Here is an 18,848-nt window from a genome sequence, read left to right as displayed (position 1 = left end):
CAGGGGCATCCACGAGAAAGAGAGCAAGAACCCATAACAAATGATGGTTATTCCAAGTCCAACTGACAACCATATTACAATCTCTACAACTGAGAAAACAGCTATTATGAACTGAGGTGTGGGGGGTGACAAGATCAACTGACATAAAACATGATGTTCAGGGACAAACAACACAAAAACATTATACTTTGAGGTGGTATACCAGGAAAATGATGAGAGATCATAACTTATTTCACAATCAAGCACACAGAAATGAAAGAGACACAAATGTCTGAGAAACCCCTACTATTGATTAAAAACCCATCTGCATTTTCGTGTCTGGCTCTGTGAGCAGGAGTACATTTGAAGGAGGAAACCCAGACAGCCTAAACAGCTCAGCCAAACCCATCAGTCATTTACAGAAGTAAGACTTTATTTAACTGGAAAAGGGGAAACTGTGCATTTCAGTTTTGGTTTGTAAAACATTTTACAGCATTTCTTAGTCAGCATTTACAAGAAGATAAAAATATAAAATAAATAAACTGCCATGAGGAGCATACAATAAACAAAATATTCTATTCATCAAAGAAAAAAACAAACTCACAACAACAGTTTTTTATATTTTGTTGGAAATGTGTCCTCTGAGTGTCCGCATGGACATGGACCTGGCACTGGGAAGGACAATAGTTTATTTATTTTTCTCTCTCTCTATTTTTAAACAAGCCTGGATCTCTTTCACTCTTTCAGTTCCTAAAGGCCTATAACTTTGAGACCTTTTCCTCACTTAAGTTTGTAGGTGAGCAGTTTGCGATGCCAGTGGATCCAGACAGGAGCAGTGAGAAGGCCAGTCAGAAATCCAGTAGTTGCTCCAAGGGTACAGGAGATGGGCCAAACCTAGACAGAGGAGCCACAAAAATAAGAGATCTAAAACTGCTGGAGCACAAGTGATTGGCTGTGAATTCTTCAAAATCCCTGTGGTGTTCTGCCAACCAAATTTTGTATTCAAGACTGCTTTTTTCTTTTTTTAACGTAGAGTTTGAGTTTCACATATTGGTGGCCTTGCCTCTCAGGTCTGTGCCGACTGCTTTGCCTTTCGAATTTTTGCTTTGTATGATCAAAAGTGATTTTAAACATTATTTGCTTTTAAAAATAAATTTCTTGCAGTCATTACAAATATGTAAAGTTGTTTGAGTGGTCTTTAAGGCTTCCAGCACATTGTGAACGATGAAAAAAGCCATAATAAATATTACATATGAACAGTATATAAATGGAATGCAAATCTAAAAATCCAAAGGCACAATGGTTTTGTGAGAATTTCAAATTCAAGACGAAACTGGTTTTTATAACATTGTCATTTTTTTTTGTTGTCTTGCCTCTTCGTAGCTTGTTAAAGCATATTTCAGACTTGCACATAAAACACATAAATATGCATTTTTTTTGTATTATTATATTAAGTTGAAGAGACTGAGTAGCTTTTCTTGTCATCTTCTGTTTTGCAGATTAAGGCAGAATACTGATTAAATGACTGAAGCTTTGCGTAGTGGCTCAGAATTAAAAAATTTCACTCAAATTGATTTTTCAATTATCTCAAGACCATGGAAGTGATATGGGCACCATTATAGCGGAGAGGACAGAGTGTGAGTATGACTCAACCACCCTGGAGTTTCTCATTAATTCACACTTCATGTTGTGGAGGAATCACTCTATGCCAACCTAACTGTACTCCCTACAGCTTTCTCACTACCATAATTCATCAGTCTCAACACTGCGGTCTCGTCTAGACATCTGTGTGTAGAGAACATGTCAGAAAGCACATATGGGAGACTTCAGTGTGACATTTTGAGGGCAAAATGAGGGCACATGCTGGCCTCTGATCAATGTCTTTGTGCAATGCATGAATAATTGAACACTAAGTGCAGTCCTTCCATGTTTTGAGAAGATTTAATTTTTCATGAAGATTGGTTTATTCCCAACAAAGTCTTTCTCAGGCTGTCCTTGCAGATTTATTGGTTGAGGGACATGTTGTCTAAAGTGCTCTCAATGTTAACTGTGCATAATTTGCTTTGTTTGACAACAGTCTGTAGTTGTTCAATTACACATGAAGATTTCACTCAATGTAATACCCAGTTGTGGGTCTAAATGCGAGTTATGGTATAAAAGAAAGCAAGCTCCATGTGTACTATGTATCTACATAACAAAAATGACAAGTAGTTTGTTGGTTGGTTTAATAGTGTTTAAGGAATGTACTGTGTTCAATGCAAGTTAGGCTCAACCGCTTACAATGGAAGTTTCAGAAGTATAGCCACAATATGTGAAAATTATACATGTTAGCATGATTTTAGTGCACTAACTAAACTTTTCTGTTTAAACTTACATACAAGATCGGGATTACAGGCTCTGGGATGAGGGATTCAAATTATCTTGGTTGTCTGTGTGTAACAATGCCTAGTGTATTGTCCCTGTTAAACAAATGTAAAAAACTTTCATGAAACTTATGTTGTAATAATGGATATAACTTTACACATAAGGTTTGTAAGCTATTTTATCACTCAAATCATGTTAATATTTATAATGTTTACATTTTGTGGCTTTACTTTTGAAACAATGTATTTTCGTGTTTATGGACTGGCTCCATTCACCAATTTTAAGTTCCTCACTGTAACTGCAATTTTTGCCCCTCTTATAAAGTGGTGAGTCGAAATAATTTTTTTGTGGTAATCAACATTATGCCACAAATGCTGTTAATTGCACTTAACTTGTATTGAACCTGGAACATTCCTTTAAGGATAAAATAGATCATTTTTTGCATACAGAGAATAACATGACTAAAAAAAAATTATAATATATACATACAGGAAAGTATTCACAGCATTGAAAGTATTCACAAATTCTACAAACAATACCCCCATAACGTCAATGTGAAAGAAGTTTGTTTGAAATCTTTGCAAATGTATTAAAAATAAAAAAATCACATGTACATAAGTATTCACAGCCTTTGCCGTGACACACAAAATTGAGTTCAGGTGCATCCCGTTTCCACTGATCATCCTTGAGATGTTTCTACAACTCGATTGGAGTCCACCTGTGGTAAATTCAGTTGATTGACCATGATTTGGAAAGGCACACACCTGTCTATATAAGGTCCCACAGTTAACAGTAAACATGTCAGAGCACAAACCAAGCCATGAAGTCCAAGGAATTGTCTGTAGACCTCCGAGACAGGATTGTATCGAGGCACAGATCTGGGGAAGGGTACAGAAACATTTCTGCAGCATTGAAGTCACAATGAGCACAGTGGTCTCCATCTTCTGTAAATGGAAGAAGTTTGGAACCACCAGGACTCTTCCTAGAGCTGGCTGTCCTGCAAACTGAGTGATCGGGGGAGAAGGGCCTTAGTCAGGGAGGTGACCAAGAACCCTATGGTCACTCTGACAGAACTCCAGCGTTTCTCTGTGGAGAACCTTCCAGAAGAACAACCATCTCTGCAGCACTCCACCAATCAGGCCTGTATGGTAGTGTGGCCAGACGGAAGCCACTCCTCAGTAAAAGGCACATGACAGCCCGCCTGGAGTTTGCCAAAAGGCAACTGAAGGACTCTCAGGCCATGTGAAACTAAATTCTCTGGTCTGATGAAACAAATATTGAACTCTTTGGCCTGAATGGCAAGCGTCATGTCTGGTGGAAACTAGGCACTGCTCAGCACCTGGCCAATACCATCCCTACAGTGAAGCATGGTGGTGGCAGCATCATGCTGTAGGGAATTTTTTCAGTGGCAGGAACTGGGAGACTAGTCAGGATCAAGGGAAAGATGAATGCAGCAATGTACAGCGACATCCTTGATGAAAACCTGCTACAGACCACTCTGGACCTCAGACTGGGGTGAAGGTTCATCTTCCAACAGGACAAAATCTTCACACAGACTTCACACATGCCCAAACGGCCTCCTAACAAAGAAGTGGCTACGGGACAACTCAGTGAATGTCTTTGATTGGCCCAGACTTGAACCTGATTGAACATCTCTGGAAAGATCTGAAAACGGCTGTGCCGTTCACAACCTGATGGAGCTTGAGAGGTCCTGCAAAGAAGAATGGGAGAAACTGCCCAAAAATAGGTGTGCCAAGCTTGTAGCATCATACACAAAGACTTGAGGCTGTAATTGGTGTCAAAGGTGCTTCAACAAAGTATGTACGTGATTTCACGTTGTCATTATGGGGTATTGTTTGTAGAACTGAGGAAAATAATGAATTTAATACATTTTGGAATAAGGCTGTAACATGACAAAATGTGGAAAAAGTGAAGCGCTGTGAATACTTACCGGCTGCACTGTATATCCTCAAATCTGATTGGATGAGAGTCGTTCCATGAGCACTGATGATCTGACAGTATCAGCACTCGGACACTTCACTGTGTGTATCACTCCGCTTGTGTTTGTACCATTCTAAACTAAAGTGTAAGAGTAGTCCATAATATGTTAGGAGTTACGGTCTTTATTTTTGAAATTACATGTGTTAGCCAGCAGGTGGTGGCAAAACATCATTTTTGTGTGCTATATGAGCCAGTTGGTGACTTAAATTGAATCTGTTAGTCATTGTTTACATAGAACAGCGCTCTGTGATCGCTGGTATTACCACTACATTACTAGGACAGTGTTTTAAAAGGCTTTAAATTAACAATTTCAGGATTAAGGCTCGTCGCAGCTGAGAGACACAGCAGACCGATTGATTACAGAACTTGAGGCACTTACCCGAGTTTCCACATTGGATACACACTGTTTAAAATAGCGGAGGATATTGCTGTTTCTATTGTGAATGACTCCTGTGCGGCTACCACGAAATGGGGAGAAATACCCCCGCTTGGACGCCATTTTTCCACTGAGAAAGCTGACCTTCAGAACGCTGACAGCATCTCTGCTTGGGAGTGGCAAAAGGTGATCGCACACGCTCCGTGTCTCTCTCTCTCTCTCTCTCACGCACACACACCCACACCCATCAATCAATCCTTGTTTATCCAATAACTTGTTAGAAACAGCACAAGCCGTGATACTATTTCTTAAGTGAAATTTTTGAATAACTTATGAAGGCTTGAATGCATCATTTGTTTTAAACCAGCAACAGTAGTTTCTGATCCGTCACGTAAGAAAGTAGTTCCATGCACAAATGCGTTTTTATGACCGTACTCGGTTTTTCCAAATTTTTTTCATTTACTTGTTCATTAAACTATTGTATATAAGCAATATCACACTCGCAATCGTGCTATATGGCCCTACACCAGCATTGCTGCAATTATCTACGGCACTCGCCCTGTGGCCGAATCACAGCAGTGCTGATGTAGGGCCATATCGCACTCTTGCTTGTGTGATACAGTATTACTTAAATATACAGACAGCATCAATTAGTAAAATGTAAAACAAAAATTTAAACAAAAAATATGCTTAATGCACAATCTTCCCACAAGGCTAACATGTAGGAGTTACTGTATGCCATCTCAGTTTCAGGAAGTCACTTTCAATCGTAACAATTCTCTGGCATGTTCCTCCTTTCTGAGGTCTGATGCAGCATATGAGCAGGAGCCATAAAACAAGGAACCCTCTCCTAAACTTCTGCTGCCCAAGTAGAAATCTAGTAAGTTTGACAGTTTTTCAAAAACGTTTGGGGGCTTTTGCTTTACTAAATAGATATAGTGAAGAAAGACAGGGAATTATTGGGGATAGAGGAGAAATGGGATTTAAACATGTTGCAGACCAGACTCAAACCTGCATCACCCACAGGGGCACGACACCTTAGCGTGTGTGCTAACTGCATCACAATACACTTTTTTCTATTACTGTAATTTGTGATACTAGGTTGCCATTGCAATAAAGTAGTGCACAGGATTGAAAGATTTCATCATTACCGTTGAAAGGAGTCAAATTTGTATGTGTACGTATGGTTGTGTTCCAACATTACACTAACCTGCCAGGGTCTGTCCCAGTCGAGAGGAATAGGAAAAGCTCCCAGCCAGGCCCCAACCACACTACAGCCAGTGGTAATCTGAAGAGAGGTGTCCCACACTGACATCGCCCTGAAAACATCATGCTTGTTTAATCATCACTTTGCTGCAAACAATACACTTTGTTCTTGAAGAGAGAATACCAACCGTACAAAACAAGCAGTGTTCATATGAACAGATAAACTAATCAAACAATGGCTTTACAGTACACTGACAAATTTGGATATATGTGCATTATTTAAGGATAACAGATGATTAAATAAAGGGTTTGTATGCTGATATAAAGTAGAAATATAGCTGCAAGCAGATATTACGGAGCCAAGCACACCAAAGGCAAGCATTTAGATTGAATATAGAATCCTGGTGATGATTTTAAGCAGAGTGGTTTTGTTTTATTTCTTACAGTGTTAAACAAATGCTTATAACTTTTGACCAATAGGTGGCACTGTCACCAAATTGATATGGTATTGTAATGGCTTGGTCACAATGCCATACTGTATATGAAGTTTTATGTCAATACAGTGTCAGATCCTTATTGGCATCTTGCCATTACATTCGTTTATGAGTAACACTAAAACAGTTTGGTCTATCAAAAAGCTTTTCATAATTTTTTGTCATCAGTGTAGATGTAAAATTTTGTGCAAATTGGACTTGTGTCCTAGGAGTTATAAAAAGTAGGTTTTCAGTTAAATTCAAAATGGCCATCAGAAAGTATGGCCGACGATGGTAAATTTGGTATTAATGTACTAGGCATGACCCAAGGAAAGTAACGACACGAGACTCATGACAATAGACCAAATTACTCAAAAGCAGCGTTGTATAATTTTCATACTTGAGTAAAAGTATTAAGATACCTTCATGGAAATTGACTCAGATAAATGTTAAAGTAGCTCATTAGAAAACGACTTACATAAAAATATTGAAGTAACTGATTTTAAATGTACTTACTAAATTGCATAAATTATGGAACAGTTCATTAAAGCCATGGCGATTTATTTGATTGGCGGTGCTCATCATTTACACACCCACATGCCATCCCAGATGTGTATTACTTTCTTTCATCTGCAGAACACAAAGATTTTAGAAGAACATTTCAGCTCTATAGGTCCATACAATATAAGTGAATGGTGACCACACATTTCAAGCTACAAAAAGCACATTAAGGGAGCATAAAGTTATCCATACTACTTCAGGAGTTAAATCCATGTCTTCTGAAGCGATTCAGTTGGTTTTGGGTGAGAACAAACCAAATTGTAACTAATTTTCACTGTACAGTATATCTTGCCATTACAGTCTCTAGGCATGATCATGATTTCAAGCTTGATTTCACTTTCTAGTGCTTGATGCATGCACAGAGCACTAGATGGTGCTATAGGAAGTGTAATCGAGTTTGAAATCCCAAGGAGACTGCAAATGTCAAGATTTATAGTCAAGAAAGGAGTAATATTTTGGTCTATTCTCACCCAAAACCAACTGGATCCGTCAAAAGACATTGGTGAAACAACTGGAGTCTTATGTATTACTCTTATGCTTCATTTGTGTTTTTTGGAGCTTTAAAGGTCTGGCCACCATTCACTTACATTGAATTGACCTACATAACAGCATTATTCTTTTGAAAATATTGAAAATATTTTTATTATATTAAGTCATACACATCTTGGATCGAATGAGGGTCAGAAAATTTAGAGAATTTTCATTATTAAACAAACTATCCCTTTAATGGCACATTCAAGTCACATCAGAATGATCATGTTTATGGGATGAGTGTAAATGAACACCACAGTTCATAAAAATTGGAACACTAAAATAGAGAGTTGAGTCATATTAGTGACCAGAACAGAGACTTGTGGAGGTGGGCTCCTTTCATTTGGGCCAATAAGCAACCACCCAGAACACCCTGGTAACTGCATAGTAATGTGCTAAAAACAGAGTTAAAACAACTTAACAGAGTAGGAACAACCTGTGAACTGCAGAGCAATGTGCTAAAACACAGAAAACAACTTGGCAACAGCACTGTAACAACCTGGCAACCACATACTGTAGCAATGCACCAAAACACACAGCAGATCACCTTGAGAACTGCATAGCATGCCCTAGCAACCATCCAGAAAACCCTAGTAAGCACATACTGTAGTATAAATGTGCTACAAGGCAAATATAACACTTTAGCAACCACCAGAAACTAGTTTTGCTTAGGCAAAGACCATTCATCCATCTTCATAAAATATCAAATAAATATTGTTGGACATTTTAATTAGTGCTGGTAATTATTCATACACATCGCACCTTGTTTAAATGTAAAATGTAAACGCATGTGATTGACTTTTATATGAATAGGTCTCCTGAAAAAGTGGGAGACTGATCACACATAACTTTTTAATTTTTCAGCTTTCGTAATGTTTAAGCCAAAACTTATCAAATTGATAAGACTTACATGAGCAGTTTCTTGTCTTCCCCAGACAGAAAAAGGAACACATAATCTGGCATGCGTTTCACTTGTGATTGTAATTCAGATTAATGATTCGCAAAACGAATCATCAGATACTTTTTGAATCTTTTTGTTGACTTCAAAGGAATCAAATATAAAAGATTAGACTCAAATGATTCTTTCACACATCACTATCATGTCGCAAAAGTAACAAAATGGTATGGAGAAATTTATAAATTTAAAGTATAAATTTTCTCTTCAAAATGTAGAGAAGTGAAAGTAAAAGTCCAAAGAAATATTTATACTCAAGTACAAATATGAAAAAAACTGTACTTAAATACAGAAACGAAGTATTTGTCTTCATTATTATACACCTCTGATCAAAATTAAGCATTTCTTTGTATCTTTTAACCAATATGTGGTCAAACGTTTTGAGTACCTTCAGGACATGGCCCCAAAGAAACACACCAATTTTGTGATGATACGCCATGCGTTTGTAACATACAGCAATTTTAGAACAAATTATAATTGGCCGATGCCCAATATGGTCGACATAGGTAAATATAGTATCATTTGACTTGGTATACCCCAAGGAATCCAAAGAGTCTCATGATTTCAGGCCAAACTATTCAAAAGTTATAAGAATAAATAAATAAAATATGGGAACAAAAATATATATTTCTTGACCACTAGGTGTGTGTGTGTGTGTGTGCTGAAACTTTGTAGGTACCCTCAAGTCACGATTGTGACGACATATACCAAGGTATCAATACGTTAAAGCGTTGCGAACATAGAGCATCATGTCCATTTTGCCGTGTTCGTGGTCAAATTGGTTGAACAGTTACACGAGAATGGTTTGGTCTATCATGAAAAAGAGAATAATTTTTTTTCATGAGTGTCTCTAGATGATACAGTACGTGCAAGATTTAGTAAATTGGACAAACGGTCTTAGAAGAGTTTGAAAAAGTAGTTTTTTTTTTTTAGAAAATGTTAAATGTTGGAAAATCTAGTGGCCGGAATTCAAAAATGACATGACTTATAGAACATTATCACAGTACATAACGATACGTGGACATTTTATTGTATAACATAAATTACACACAGTTATACCTCAAACGTGAAATTTGAAGCCACCTTATTTCCTTTTTTAAAAAAAGGATGTAATTCAATCCTGCTTCAAAATTTATGTTTGAGGTATGATTGTGTGTAATTTATCCAAAACCACACATATCGTCAAGTATTGTTTACCACAGACCTTATTTTTCTCACAAGTTCAAAAACCCCATTATAAAAACCCATTGGAAAATCCCAGAGGGAACCCATGGCAAATTCTCTTCCGGGTTTTTGGACTACAAGCTGAACAGCTCTATTGAGATTTAGCATGACCTGAGGAATCAAAGGAACAAATATTTGTTTCTGAAAGTTATAGTTATAGGCTGAAACAAGTGTGAAATTTTGAAAAGTTACACTATGGGGTTTGAGTAGAGCCAGCTAATTTGGGTCAGTTACATTTGAGAGTATCCTCTAACAGTGTGCCAAATTTCATAACTTTCCTATGTACAGTTCTATGGGCTGCCATAGACTTCAACAGCGGAAAAAGAATAATAATAAGAACACTAACGGATACAATAGGGGCTTCACACCTTCTGTGCTTGGTCCCAAAAGATGAAGATATAGGAGTAAGACTGTTCAAGGAAAACAACCCATTGATTCAGCTGCTCAGAGAAGTATTTACGAGTTTAAGAGTATTTAACTCTGAGAAACAAATTTCCTGCAGTGTTATCCCTTAAACGCATACCTCGGGTCTTTTGGAGACCCGGGACCTCATTCCACCACCTGTACCTCATCCATTTTTTGGAATTACATCTCTTTAGTATTCCTCAATCTATCTTTTATAAATAGACACAAAAATGCCAAAATTGCAACAAAACATAAATAAATAATTACATTTTATAATGATTTAAGTACCAAAAGTTTATAGGGGGTATGACCTAAGTCCTTTTTTTTTTTTTGCACTTTCATAAATTATATTTTTTATAATTATTTAAAATCTATTTAAGTTTACCATCACAGGATATCTATTTCTTTGTGTATTACAACATAAATGAGTACTATATTCATACAAATAAATACTATATCATGCAGACTTTCAATGAACTATCAACAATGGTGAATTATCAGTATTTTATACACAAACATAGTATACTTGTTATTTCTTACTCAAGGTGGGACCGATGTTTCATTGATTGACTTGATTTACATTTGACATTGCTATTTGATGAAGAAACAACATCAAAGTAAACTTTCAGCGAGTGCAACACATGAAAAGTATGATATAACTACTGTAATTTGGGTGTCCTACTGAAATAACGTATGCTGTGCATTTAAACTCAACAAGTGCCTGAGAAAACACACATAAGATATATTTATATTTTATGCTTTTGGCAGACGCTTTTATCCAAAAGTGACTTACAGTGCACTTATTACAGGGACAATTCCTCCGGAGCAACCTGGAGTTAAGTGCCTTGCTCCAGGACACAATGGTGGTGGGTGCGAGGACCGAACCAGCAACCTTCTGTTTACTAGTTATGTGCTTTTGCCCACTATGCCACTACACCAGTAGATTGTTATGTGTAGCTCAATATGTGTTTGACAGCCAGTTACATCTCATGAAATTTCAGTGAGAAAATAATGAATCCTGTTCTTTATTTGTCCTGATTTGTTGCATTATGTCTTAAATTTATGTTATATAAAACATGAAAATATGTTTTATTTACATTTTTCTAATTGTCTTGAAAATATTTGCAAAAGTATACACTCTCTGGGCATTTTGTACATAATTGTTTTATAGATATAAGTGCCGGATCTATAAAGAGTATTTGGGAAAATGACCATGAATTTAAGGGTTAAACAGATACTACATCTGTATAAACACACAGCATCTCTGACATCATACCATTGGAAACAATAACTAAATGATAACACAAAACATGCTTCTGTAGTCTGAGTTTGTGCTTGTTTCTAAACATCTCAGTCTCAAGCAATTGTCCAATATCTCATTGAAGCTAATATGCTACATACAGAGAAGCATTACTGATTTTATTAATTGACAGTGCTTTGGCCTATGTGAAAATATACAAATAGAAAATGGGAAAAGATCAGAACCAGCTCATGCCCCATGGGGAATTACTTTGTCTAACAGCATTAATCCACACTCATTTAAAGTTAAATGCAGATAACACATTACAATTGCCATTTTAAAATGGTTTTGTGTCATTCATTCAAATGTTTCAAGCTCTCTTTTTAAAATAATTCCTAGAATACCCTCTATAGCTGTTTGTGAACTGTTGCACCCATTGCTCAAAGTTGATCAAGGTCTCCATCTAGTGGATTACAGCCATAGAGGGTTGCAAGTTGCAACTGTGGAACAGTGTAACACATGAACTGCTCAACAAACCCATTTCCCATACTGTAAATGGAGCATCATTTATACAGCACATACCCATCTCTGCTGAAAACCCGGATCCACGCTTGTATGTTAGGGCCCAGTATGCACAAGCATCTCAATGTAGTAAGTGTCGACAGTAGCACGGCCAGAGAAAACGTCTCCAAGGCAGACCTGCAACATGACATAAGACTTAAATGTCTAACATTCACAAAATGACTCCACATTTTGTAACGCCAAGCAAATACTTACTCTAGTAGAGGTGCGCCATACAGTACAACCACACTATGAAAAAAGAGGCATGACAGTAGAAAGTACAGACAGGATCTCAACAATCTATTGATCTGTGGAACAAATAACAAATGAAAACACTATGAGAATTATACATTTCCATGAGAATTTCAAAATATTCCAACCAAACCAAATGGATTCTTTCACTGAACTTTATAAAACTCATTCCTTTAAGTCACCAACTGACAAATCACTGGAGAATACTCTGCTCCTCCTATACCTTGAAGCTCAGTGTGTTTTTCTTTGTTGGTGGACTGATGCCTAGAAGCCAAAACACTGCAATGTTGACTACAGCAACAGATCCGGCCACAGAATACAGCCAAACCATGTGAGTCCCGTAAACAGAGAAGTTTTCCACCAACACAGAGGGCACTACAGTTGCCATGAAGATGGAGGACGCAATGATGACATGGGCTGATGCCATGCCCCTGATCTCAACATCCCACATAATGGAGGTTAAACGACTGTACCTGTCGAAGAGGGATGAGCGAACAACACTGAGTGAACAGCTGAATTAATAATTGCAAAAGCAGTGTTTATTGGAAGCCTTGAGAATTCATATTATTTCATATAAAGTTGCAACATGTGTCACTGGACAAAGAAAGGACACAAGATACAAATAGGAACCCAACAAGTAAGCAATGTTAAATCAATTAAAGTTATAGTTTATAAAGTAATATTGCCACTGGCAATATATGTAAAACACATTTATGAAATATATGTTCATATATGGTTTTCACCGATATAAAAAGTCACATACTTGTACATATAATTTTAAAATAGAACAAAAATGTTAACAAACATATTAAATATAAGGTCATATGTCAGATTTCTGTATGAAAGCAACATTTACAATTAAGTAAACAACAGTGAGGGCATTATATTGCTCGCTGGTAAAATGATCTTAAATGAATGGCAATTATTCATATATTCGTGAATAATTCAACTTACTATTAAATTAAGATTTGTACCTGGTTGAACTACTATCCAGTTAAAATGTGCTTCCTAATTCAACTTGTTGGATAGCCAGATTCCTCCAGCACTTTATGAACAATTAACAAACCATCAAAAATTCTGATTTTATCCTTTCTAGGACAGAAGTCCATAACATCGAGCACTTTATTTACAAAACATGACTGCCCTTGAACTTCCGGTATAATGAACTCACAATCAATGACCAACTGCTTTTAAAAAAACATAATAAAAGATCCGAGAATTTATTATAGACAACTGATTGTACCACTGTATGCCACATTGTTGCATGCACTTTTAATAGTTTCCAGGTTTAATTTAATTTCATTAAAAAAAAAATTAAAAACATTATCATATTATATTATAGTCCCTCGTAATAAACGTTTATATTCGCTGACATTTTTTCGGGCTTTTATTTTGACAACTTTTCATAAACGTCACTAAGAACAGTAAAATTGTTTCTAGCTTCAATTTGAACAACTGAGAACTATCCAGTCGTGTTAGCTACGATTTTCTGTCACCTTTGAAGATGGTTTGCGAAAACTGTAAGTAGTTGAATCTTGTTGTAAATCAGAAAATATTTAGTTTTACAAGCAATGTGGGTGTGTGTGTATGTATGTATATATATATATATATATATATATATATATATATATATATATATAGATAGATAGATAGATAGTGTGAGTGTGAGAGTGAGAGTCAGTTGTATGTTAGTCAAGTAATTTTAGGTCGTGTTTTACTCGCTAGCAGTACTACAGTAGCAAAAGAACTGTAGTAAACAACAAAGCAATCTGCTGTAAACATACGTGTATTCTGTCCTTCTTGCGCTCGACGATTATTAATATAACTATGTTGTTTATAGTGAAGTCAGCCAAGCATGAATGATGTAAGGGGTTTGTATTTTTATGAATTACTCATGTGTTGATGTCCCGAACAGGCGAGAAGAAACTAGGACGGGTCATCACTCCTGATACCTGGAAAGATGGTGCTAGAAACACGACAGGTAAATTATTTAGCTGGTTAGATAATATTTTGTTAACACTTTACAATACGAATGTATTCGTTAACATTAGTTAATATTTAATGAAAATTATCTCATCATTTACTCAATCTCATGCCATCCCAGATGTGTATGACTTACTTTCTTCTGCTAAACACTAAGGATTTAGAAGAATATTTCAGCTTGTTGTTGAATATTCAATGCAAGTGAACGGTGGCCAGAAATCTAAAGCCTACAAAGGCAGCATAAAAGTAATTCAAATGACTCAAGTGGTTAAATCTTGAAAAGCTATATGAAACAGTAGGTGTGTGAGCAAGAAACAGATCAATATTTAAGTCCTTTTTACTTTAAATCTCTTTACTATAAATTTCAGATGTGAAAGTGAAACTAAACAGGTGCCACATGGGACTTTCTGATGTGAAAGTGAAATTGGAGATTTAGAGTACAAAAGGACTTGAATATTGATCTGTTTCTCACCCACACCTATCATATCGCTTATGAAGACATGGAATAAAGTACTGGAGTTTAAGGATTACTTTTATGATGACTTTGTGATTTTTGGACCTTGAGATTTCTGGCCTCCATTCACTTGCATTGAAAGGACCAAGAAACTGAAATATTCTTCTAAAAATCTTCATTTGTGTTCAGCAGTCATACACATCTGGAATGGCATGGTGGTGATGAAATGATGAAATGATGAATTTTCATTTTTGGGAACTATCCCTTTAATATGAACTAAAAATAAACAATATTGTTACATCATTTATTAATCTTGGTTAAAGGTGCTGTAAGCAATTTCAGCAATTCTACTTCCACAAGAGTGAGCCTTTGGATTAGCCACACCCCCTCTTTCCAAAATCCCGAACTCCAAAGATAACAAATTAGCTTTATTGAGACCAACATTGTGCAGGTTGTTTAAAAATAGCGCCTTCAACAGACAACTGTTATGAACAACATGGCTTAAAAATGGCATTAATCCTCAATAATTTGCTGCAACTACATTACTATGTGATCAAGCAAAATGACTGACAGGTGAAAATCGTCAATGTCCGTGGTCACATTTTGTTTGCTGTTTAAGAAGTCTTCAGCTGTTGCTGAGACCGGTGAGATATCTCAGGACTCTTATTTCATTAATATCTTTAACGGATTTTGAAATTTCTTTTACATATCTTTCCATTAATAAATTGCTTACAGCACCTTTAATGTTAATTTCAGCATATACTAATAAAAGTTTAAAACTAAAAGTTGTATATGTTAACATTAGGTATGTATTATAAACTAACATGATCTCACAATAAACAATAGTTTTTTTTATAAATTAAAAGAAATTAAGTTTAATAAAAGCTGTAAAACAAAAATCATTGTTAGTTCTTGATACCTAATGCATTAACTATTGTTAACAAATAGAACCTAATTTTAAAGTGTTACCATATATTTTTAGTATCTTTATATCCATTAGTGTTTAAATAGTAGTAAATGGTAGTATGTATAACTTGTCAACAATGGATATTAACATGAAAACTATTGTATTACAGAAAGTGGTGGGCGAAAACTTAATGAAAATAAAATGTTGACCTCCAAAAAAGCCAGGTCTGTTGTTTGGAATTTTATACTTCAACACTATAGTCTTGTTATGCATTTGTTGTGTCATTTATGATGCATTTGTATTGAAAGCTTGCATAATATTTTTTATCATTATTAATATTAAAGTTTTTTTATTTTATTATTATTATTTTTTTTGGACAGGTTTGATCCTTATGGAAAGGCTGGTTTTGCCACCTGCAGAATATGCAAAAGCTCTGTTCATCAGTCTGGTTCACACTATTGCCAGGGATGTGCATACAAGAAAGGTGAGATGGACAGCGAGGGAATCTTTTTGGATGCTTTTTATATACAGTTGTGGCCAACAATATTTCATAATTAAATAAATATTTTTCTCCAAAACACGTTTGCCACAATTATTGGCACCCCAAGAAATTCTTATGAGTAAAAGATATCTGAAATATATTCTCATTCATATTCTAAATGTTTTAGAACACCTGGGTGACAAGAAACATGAAATTGTTCAGCCATGACTTCCTGTTTCACAGGGGTATAAATATGAGGTAGCACACAAGCCACATTCTCTTAGTCATCCATCAGAGTGGGTAAGACCAAAGAATAAAAGTATGATGTGAGGCAAAATTTGTTGAGCTTCACAAAATGGGAAGTGGCTATAAGAAAATAGCTAAAGCATTGAAAACGTCCATTTCCATCATCAGGGCAATAATTATCAAGTTCCAATCAACTGGAGATCTTAAGAATCAGCCTGAAAGAGGAGATGTGTCTATGTTGTCTCCACGTACAGTGAGGAGGATGGTTTGAATGGCCAAAATTTCGCCAAGGATCACATCTGGAGAATTGCAGAAATTAGATGGGTCTTGGGGTCAGAAAGTCTCCAAAACTACAATCAGACGTCACCTACATCACAACATGTTGTTTGGGAGGGTTTCAAGAAAAAAGCCTCTGCTCTCATTCAACAACAATCTCAAGTGTCTTCAGTTTGCCAGACACTACTGGAACTTCAAATGTGACTGGGTTCTATGGTCAGATAAATCAAAAATAGAGCTTTTTGGCACCAAACACCATAGATGGGTGTGGCACACACAGAGATGAAGTACCCAATGTCCACGGTTAAATGTGGTGCTGGATCTTTAATGTTGTGGGGCTGTTTTTCTGCCAGAGGCCCTGGACATCTTTTTCAGATACATGGCATCATGAACTCTATCAAATACCAACAAAAAAACCTGGTTGTCTCTGCCAGAAAGCTTAAAATGGGCCCTGGTTGGATCTTCCAGCAGGACAATGATCCAAAATACACATAAAAATTAACACACATTGGTTCATTGACCACAAAATCAAGGTTCTGCCATGGCCATCCCAGTCCCCTGATCTGAACCCCATAGAAAATTTGTGGGGTGAACTGAAGAGGAGAGTCCACCAACACTGACCTCTGAATTTGAAGGATCTGTAGAGATTCTGTATGGAGGAATGGCCTCAGATCACTTGCCATGTGTTCTCTAACCTCATTAGGCATTATAAGAGAAGACTCAAGAATCATGTTGCATAATGTATTGAATAAAAGGGTGCCAATAATTGTCACACATACGTATTTTTGACAGAAATATTAGTTTTTTGATTAAACTTTTGTTGTGTTTGCAATTGTTTGATATCCTTTAGAGGATATATTTTTGTGAATATTTAAAAAAAATCAAAAGTATAAACAATAAAAATATATTTTTCACAGCCTTCTTTGCTCATATTTACCAATAGTGCATTTTTGGCCACAACTGTATAACTTTACACAACTCATCTATGTGTTTTCTATTTCTACTTTTGCAGGAATTTGTGCCATGTGTGGGAAAAAGGTTATTGATACCAAGAACTACAAACAGACCTCTGTTTGATTCATTCTTTCTAGCTGGAGACAGATGATTGGGTTCGTTTTTATTGGAGATAATTATAATTGATGGTCACAAAAGAGCAGTTTACAGAGTTTTGTGACCAAGAAATTGCTGAGAAAATGGTGCACGTGTTTGTAACTGTTAGTTGTGAGAAGCATACGTTATTGGTATTCCTCTCTCACTTAACCTTAGAGCAATATTTGGCATATACTGTTTGGACAAAGCAGAAGTAAATCTCTTTGAAAACCTGTTTTCCTCAAATGTTCTCATTAGTTTGGAACTTTTTCCCATCTTCCGTCAGTGATTATTTCTACAGAACACAATGATCCACCTATCTCTTGGACCCTGAAATACCAGTCGGGTCACTTCATGGCAGTTTATAGCACCTTTTTTATAACTTAGTTGGCCAAAAGTCTACTTTGACATTTAAATCCCTTCCCCAAGTCAAGAACATCTTTTCTATAATCTCTTTTCTTTAAAATATTGTTTTCCCTTGACCCTTTAAGTCAGTGTAATTATTAAAGCATCTAATGTAAATATGAAACCAGTAGATTATGACACGTCAATGTAAGATAGTAACACGTTTAATGTACAGTGATGTTGATAGTCTGTTTAAATTTCCATTTGCCCTCAGCATTGTCCATCTCACACTTGGGTCTTCTTGTCAAAACAGTGGCATCTGTATCTCTTTTGTTGTTTACTTTTTAAATGATAATGTTGAGTGAATCCCAGATTTGTTTGTTTAATCCCAGATTTGTAGTTTGTACTGAAAATATAATTTGTAGTCATTACTTAAGACTCTGTAAAATGTAATATCTATTAAATTATGGAGAGTGTGGGACACCAATTACATCGTGGGACAGTTTTAAAGTCTGTGTGTATATATATATATATATATATATTTTTTTTTTTTTTGCAAAATAAAATTGTGATGACCTCTTGCACAAATCATTCTTTTAAATGAGAAAGCAATGACAAGAAGAAGCTGTTAATAATGGAGTGTGGCAGGGCAGGGTCGTGATCCTACACACCCGGTCCCGTATTAGGCCAAATTAAGCCTCCGAGAGGGATAAAGGTCGGCTGCAGAGGATCGTGCGGGAGAGCAAGATAGTTTACGGACATGTCCGTCATGTGTGTGTTTGTGTCCTTGTTTTAAGTTTACCAATTAAACTTATTTATATTGTCAAGCCGGTTCTCGCCTCCCCCTTTCCATTGATCCCTTTACTTGGAGCTTTAACATTGAAGTGTCTCATGATAGAATCTAAACCAATGTATATTATGTAAAAAAAAAATATCGCA

At 36.1% G+C, this 18,848-nt stretch overlaps 2 protein-coding genes across 3 annotated transcripts; one reads left to right on the top strand and one right to left on the bottom strand.

The window, feature by feature from the left end:
- Positions 1 to 7: 7 nt before the first annotated feature.
- Positions 8 to 13,277, bottom strand: LOC127627044 (phosphatidylinositol-glycan biosynthesis class F protein-like). Of its 2 annotated transcripts, none has more exons than XM_052103253.1 (6): positions 13,083 to 13,277; positions 12,352 to 12,601; positions 12,093 to 12,184; positions 11,898 to 12,014; positions 5,931 to 6,039; positions 8 to 873 (listed from the first exon to the last, which is right to left on the bottom strand). In XM_052103253.1, exons 2-6 carry the CDS (start codon positions 12,577 to 12,579, stop codon positions 760 to 762), a joined length of 660 nt encoding a protein of 219 aa, XP_051959213.1. In that variant the 5' UTR covers positions 12,580 to 12,601; positions 13,083 to 13,277; the 3' UTR covers positions 8 to 759. The 2 variants fall into 2 exon arrangements, with proteins under 2 accessions (XP_051959213.1, XP_051959212.1); XM_052103252.1 differs by having other exon boundaries at positions 13,103 to 13,277.
- A 283-nt stretch (positions 13,278 to 13,560) lies between these two features.
- cript (cysteine-rich PDZ-binding protein) lies at positions 13,561 to 18,675 on the top strand. The gene is made up of 5 exons (XM_052103257.1): positions 13,561 to 13,648; positions 14,044 to 14,109; positions 15,642 to 15,696; positions 15,853 to 15,956; positions 17,488 to 18,675. The coding sequence occupies exons 1-5, from the start codon at positions 13,633 to 13,635 to the stop codon at positions 17,550 to 17,552; spliced, it is 306 nt and encodes a 101-aa protein (XP_051959217.1). The 5' UTR covers positions 13,561 to 13,632; the 3' UTR covers positions 17,553 to 18,675.
- The last annotated feature ends 173 nt before the right edge of the window (positions 18,676 to 18,848 follow it).

This window comes from Xyrauchen texanus, chromosome 33 (assembly GCF_025860055.1).
Source record: "Xyrauchen texanus isolate HMW12.3.18 chromosome 33, RBS_HiC_50CHRs, whole genome shotgun sequence".
Taxonomy (NCBI): domain Eukaryota; kingdom Metazoa; phylum Chordata; class Actinopteri; order Cypriniformes; family Catostomidae; genus Xyrauchen; species Xyrauchen texanus.
The sequence above is the reverse complement of the archived record's forward strand: the minus strand, read 5'-3'. Positions and strand labels throughout refer to the sequence as shown.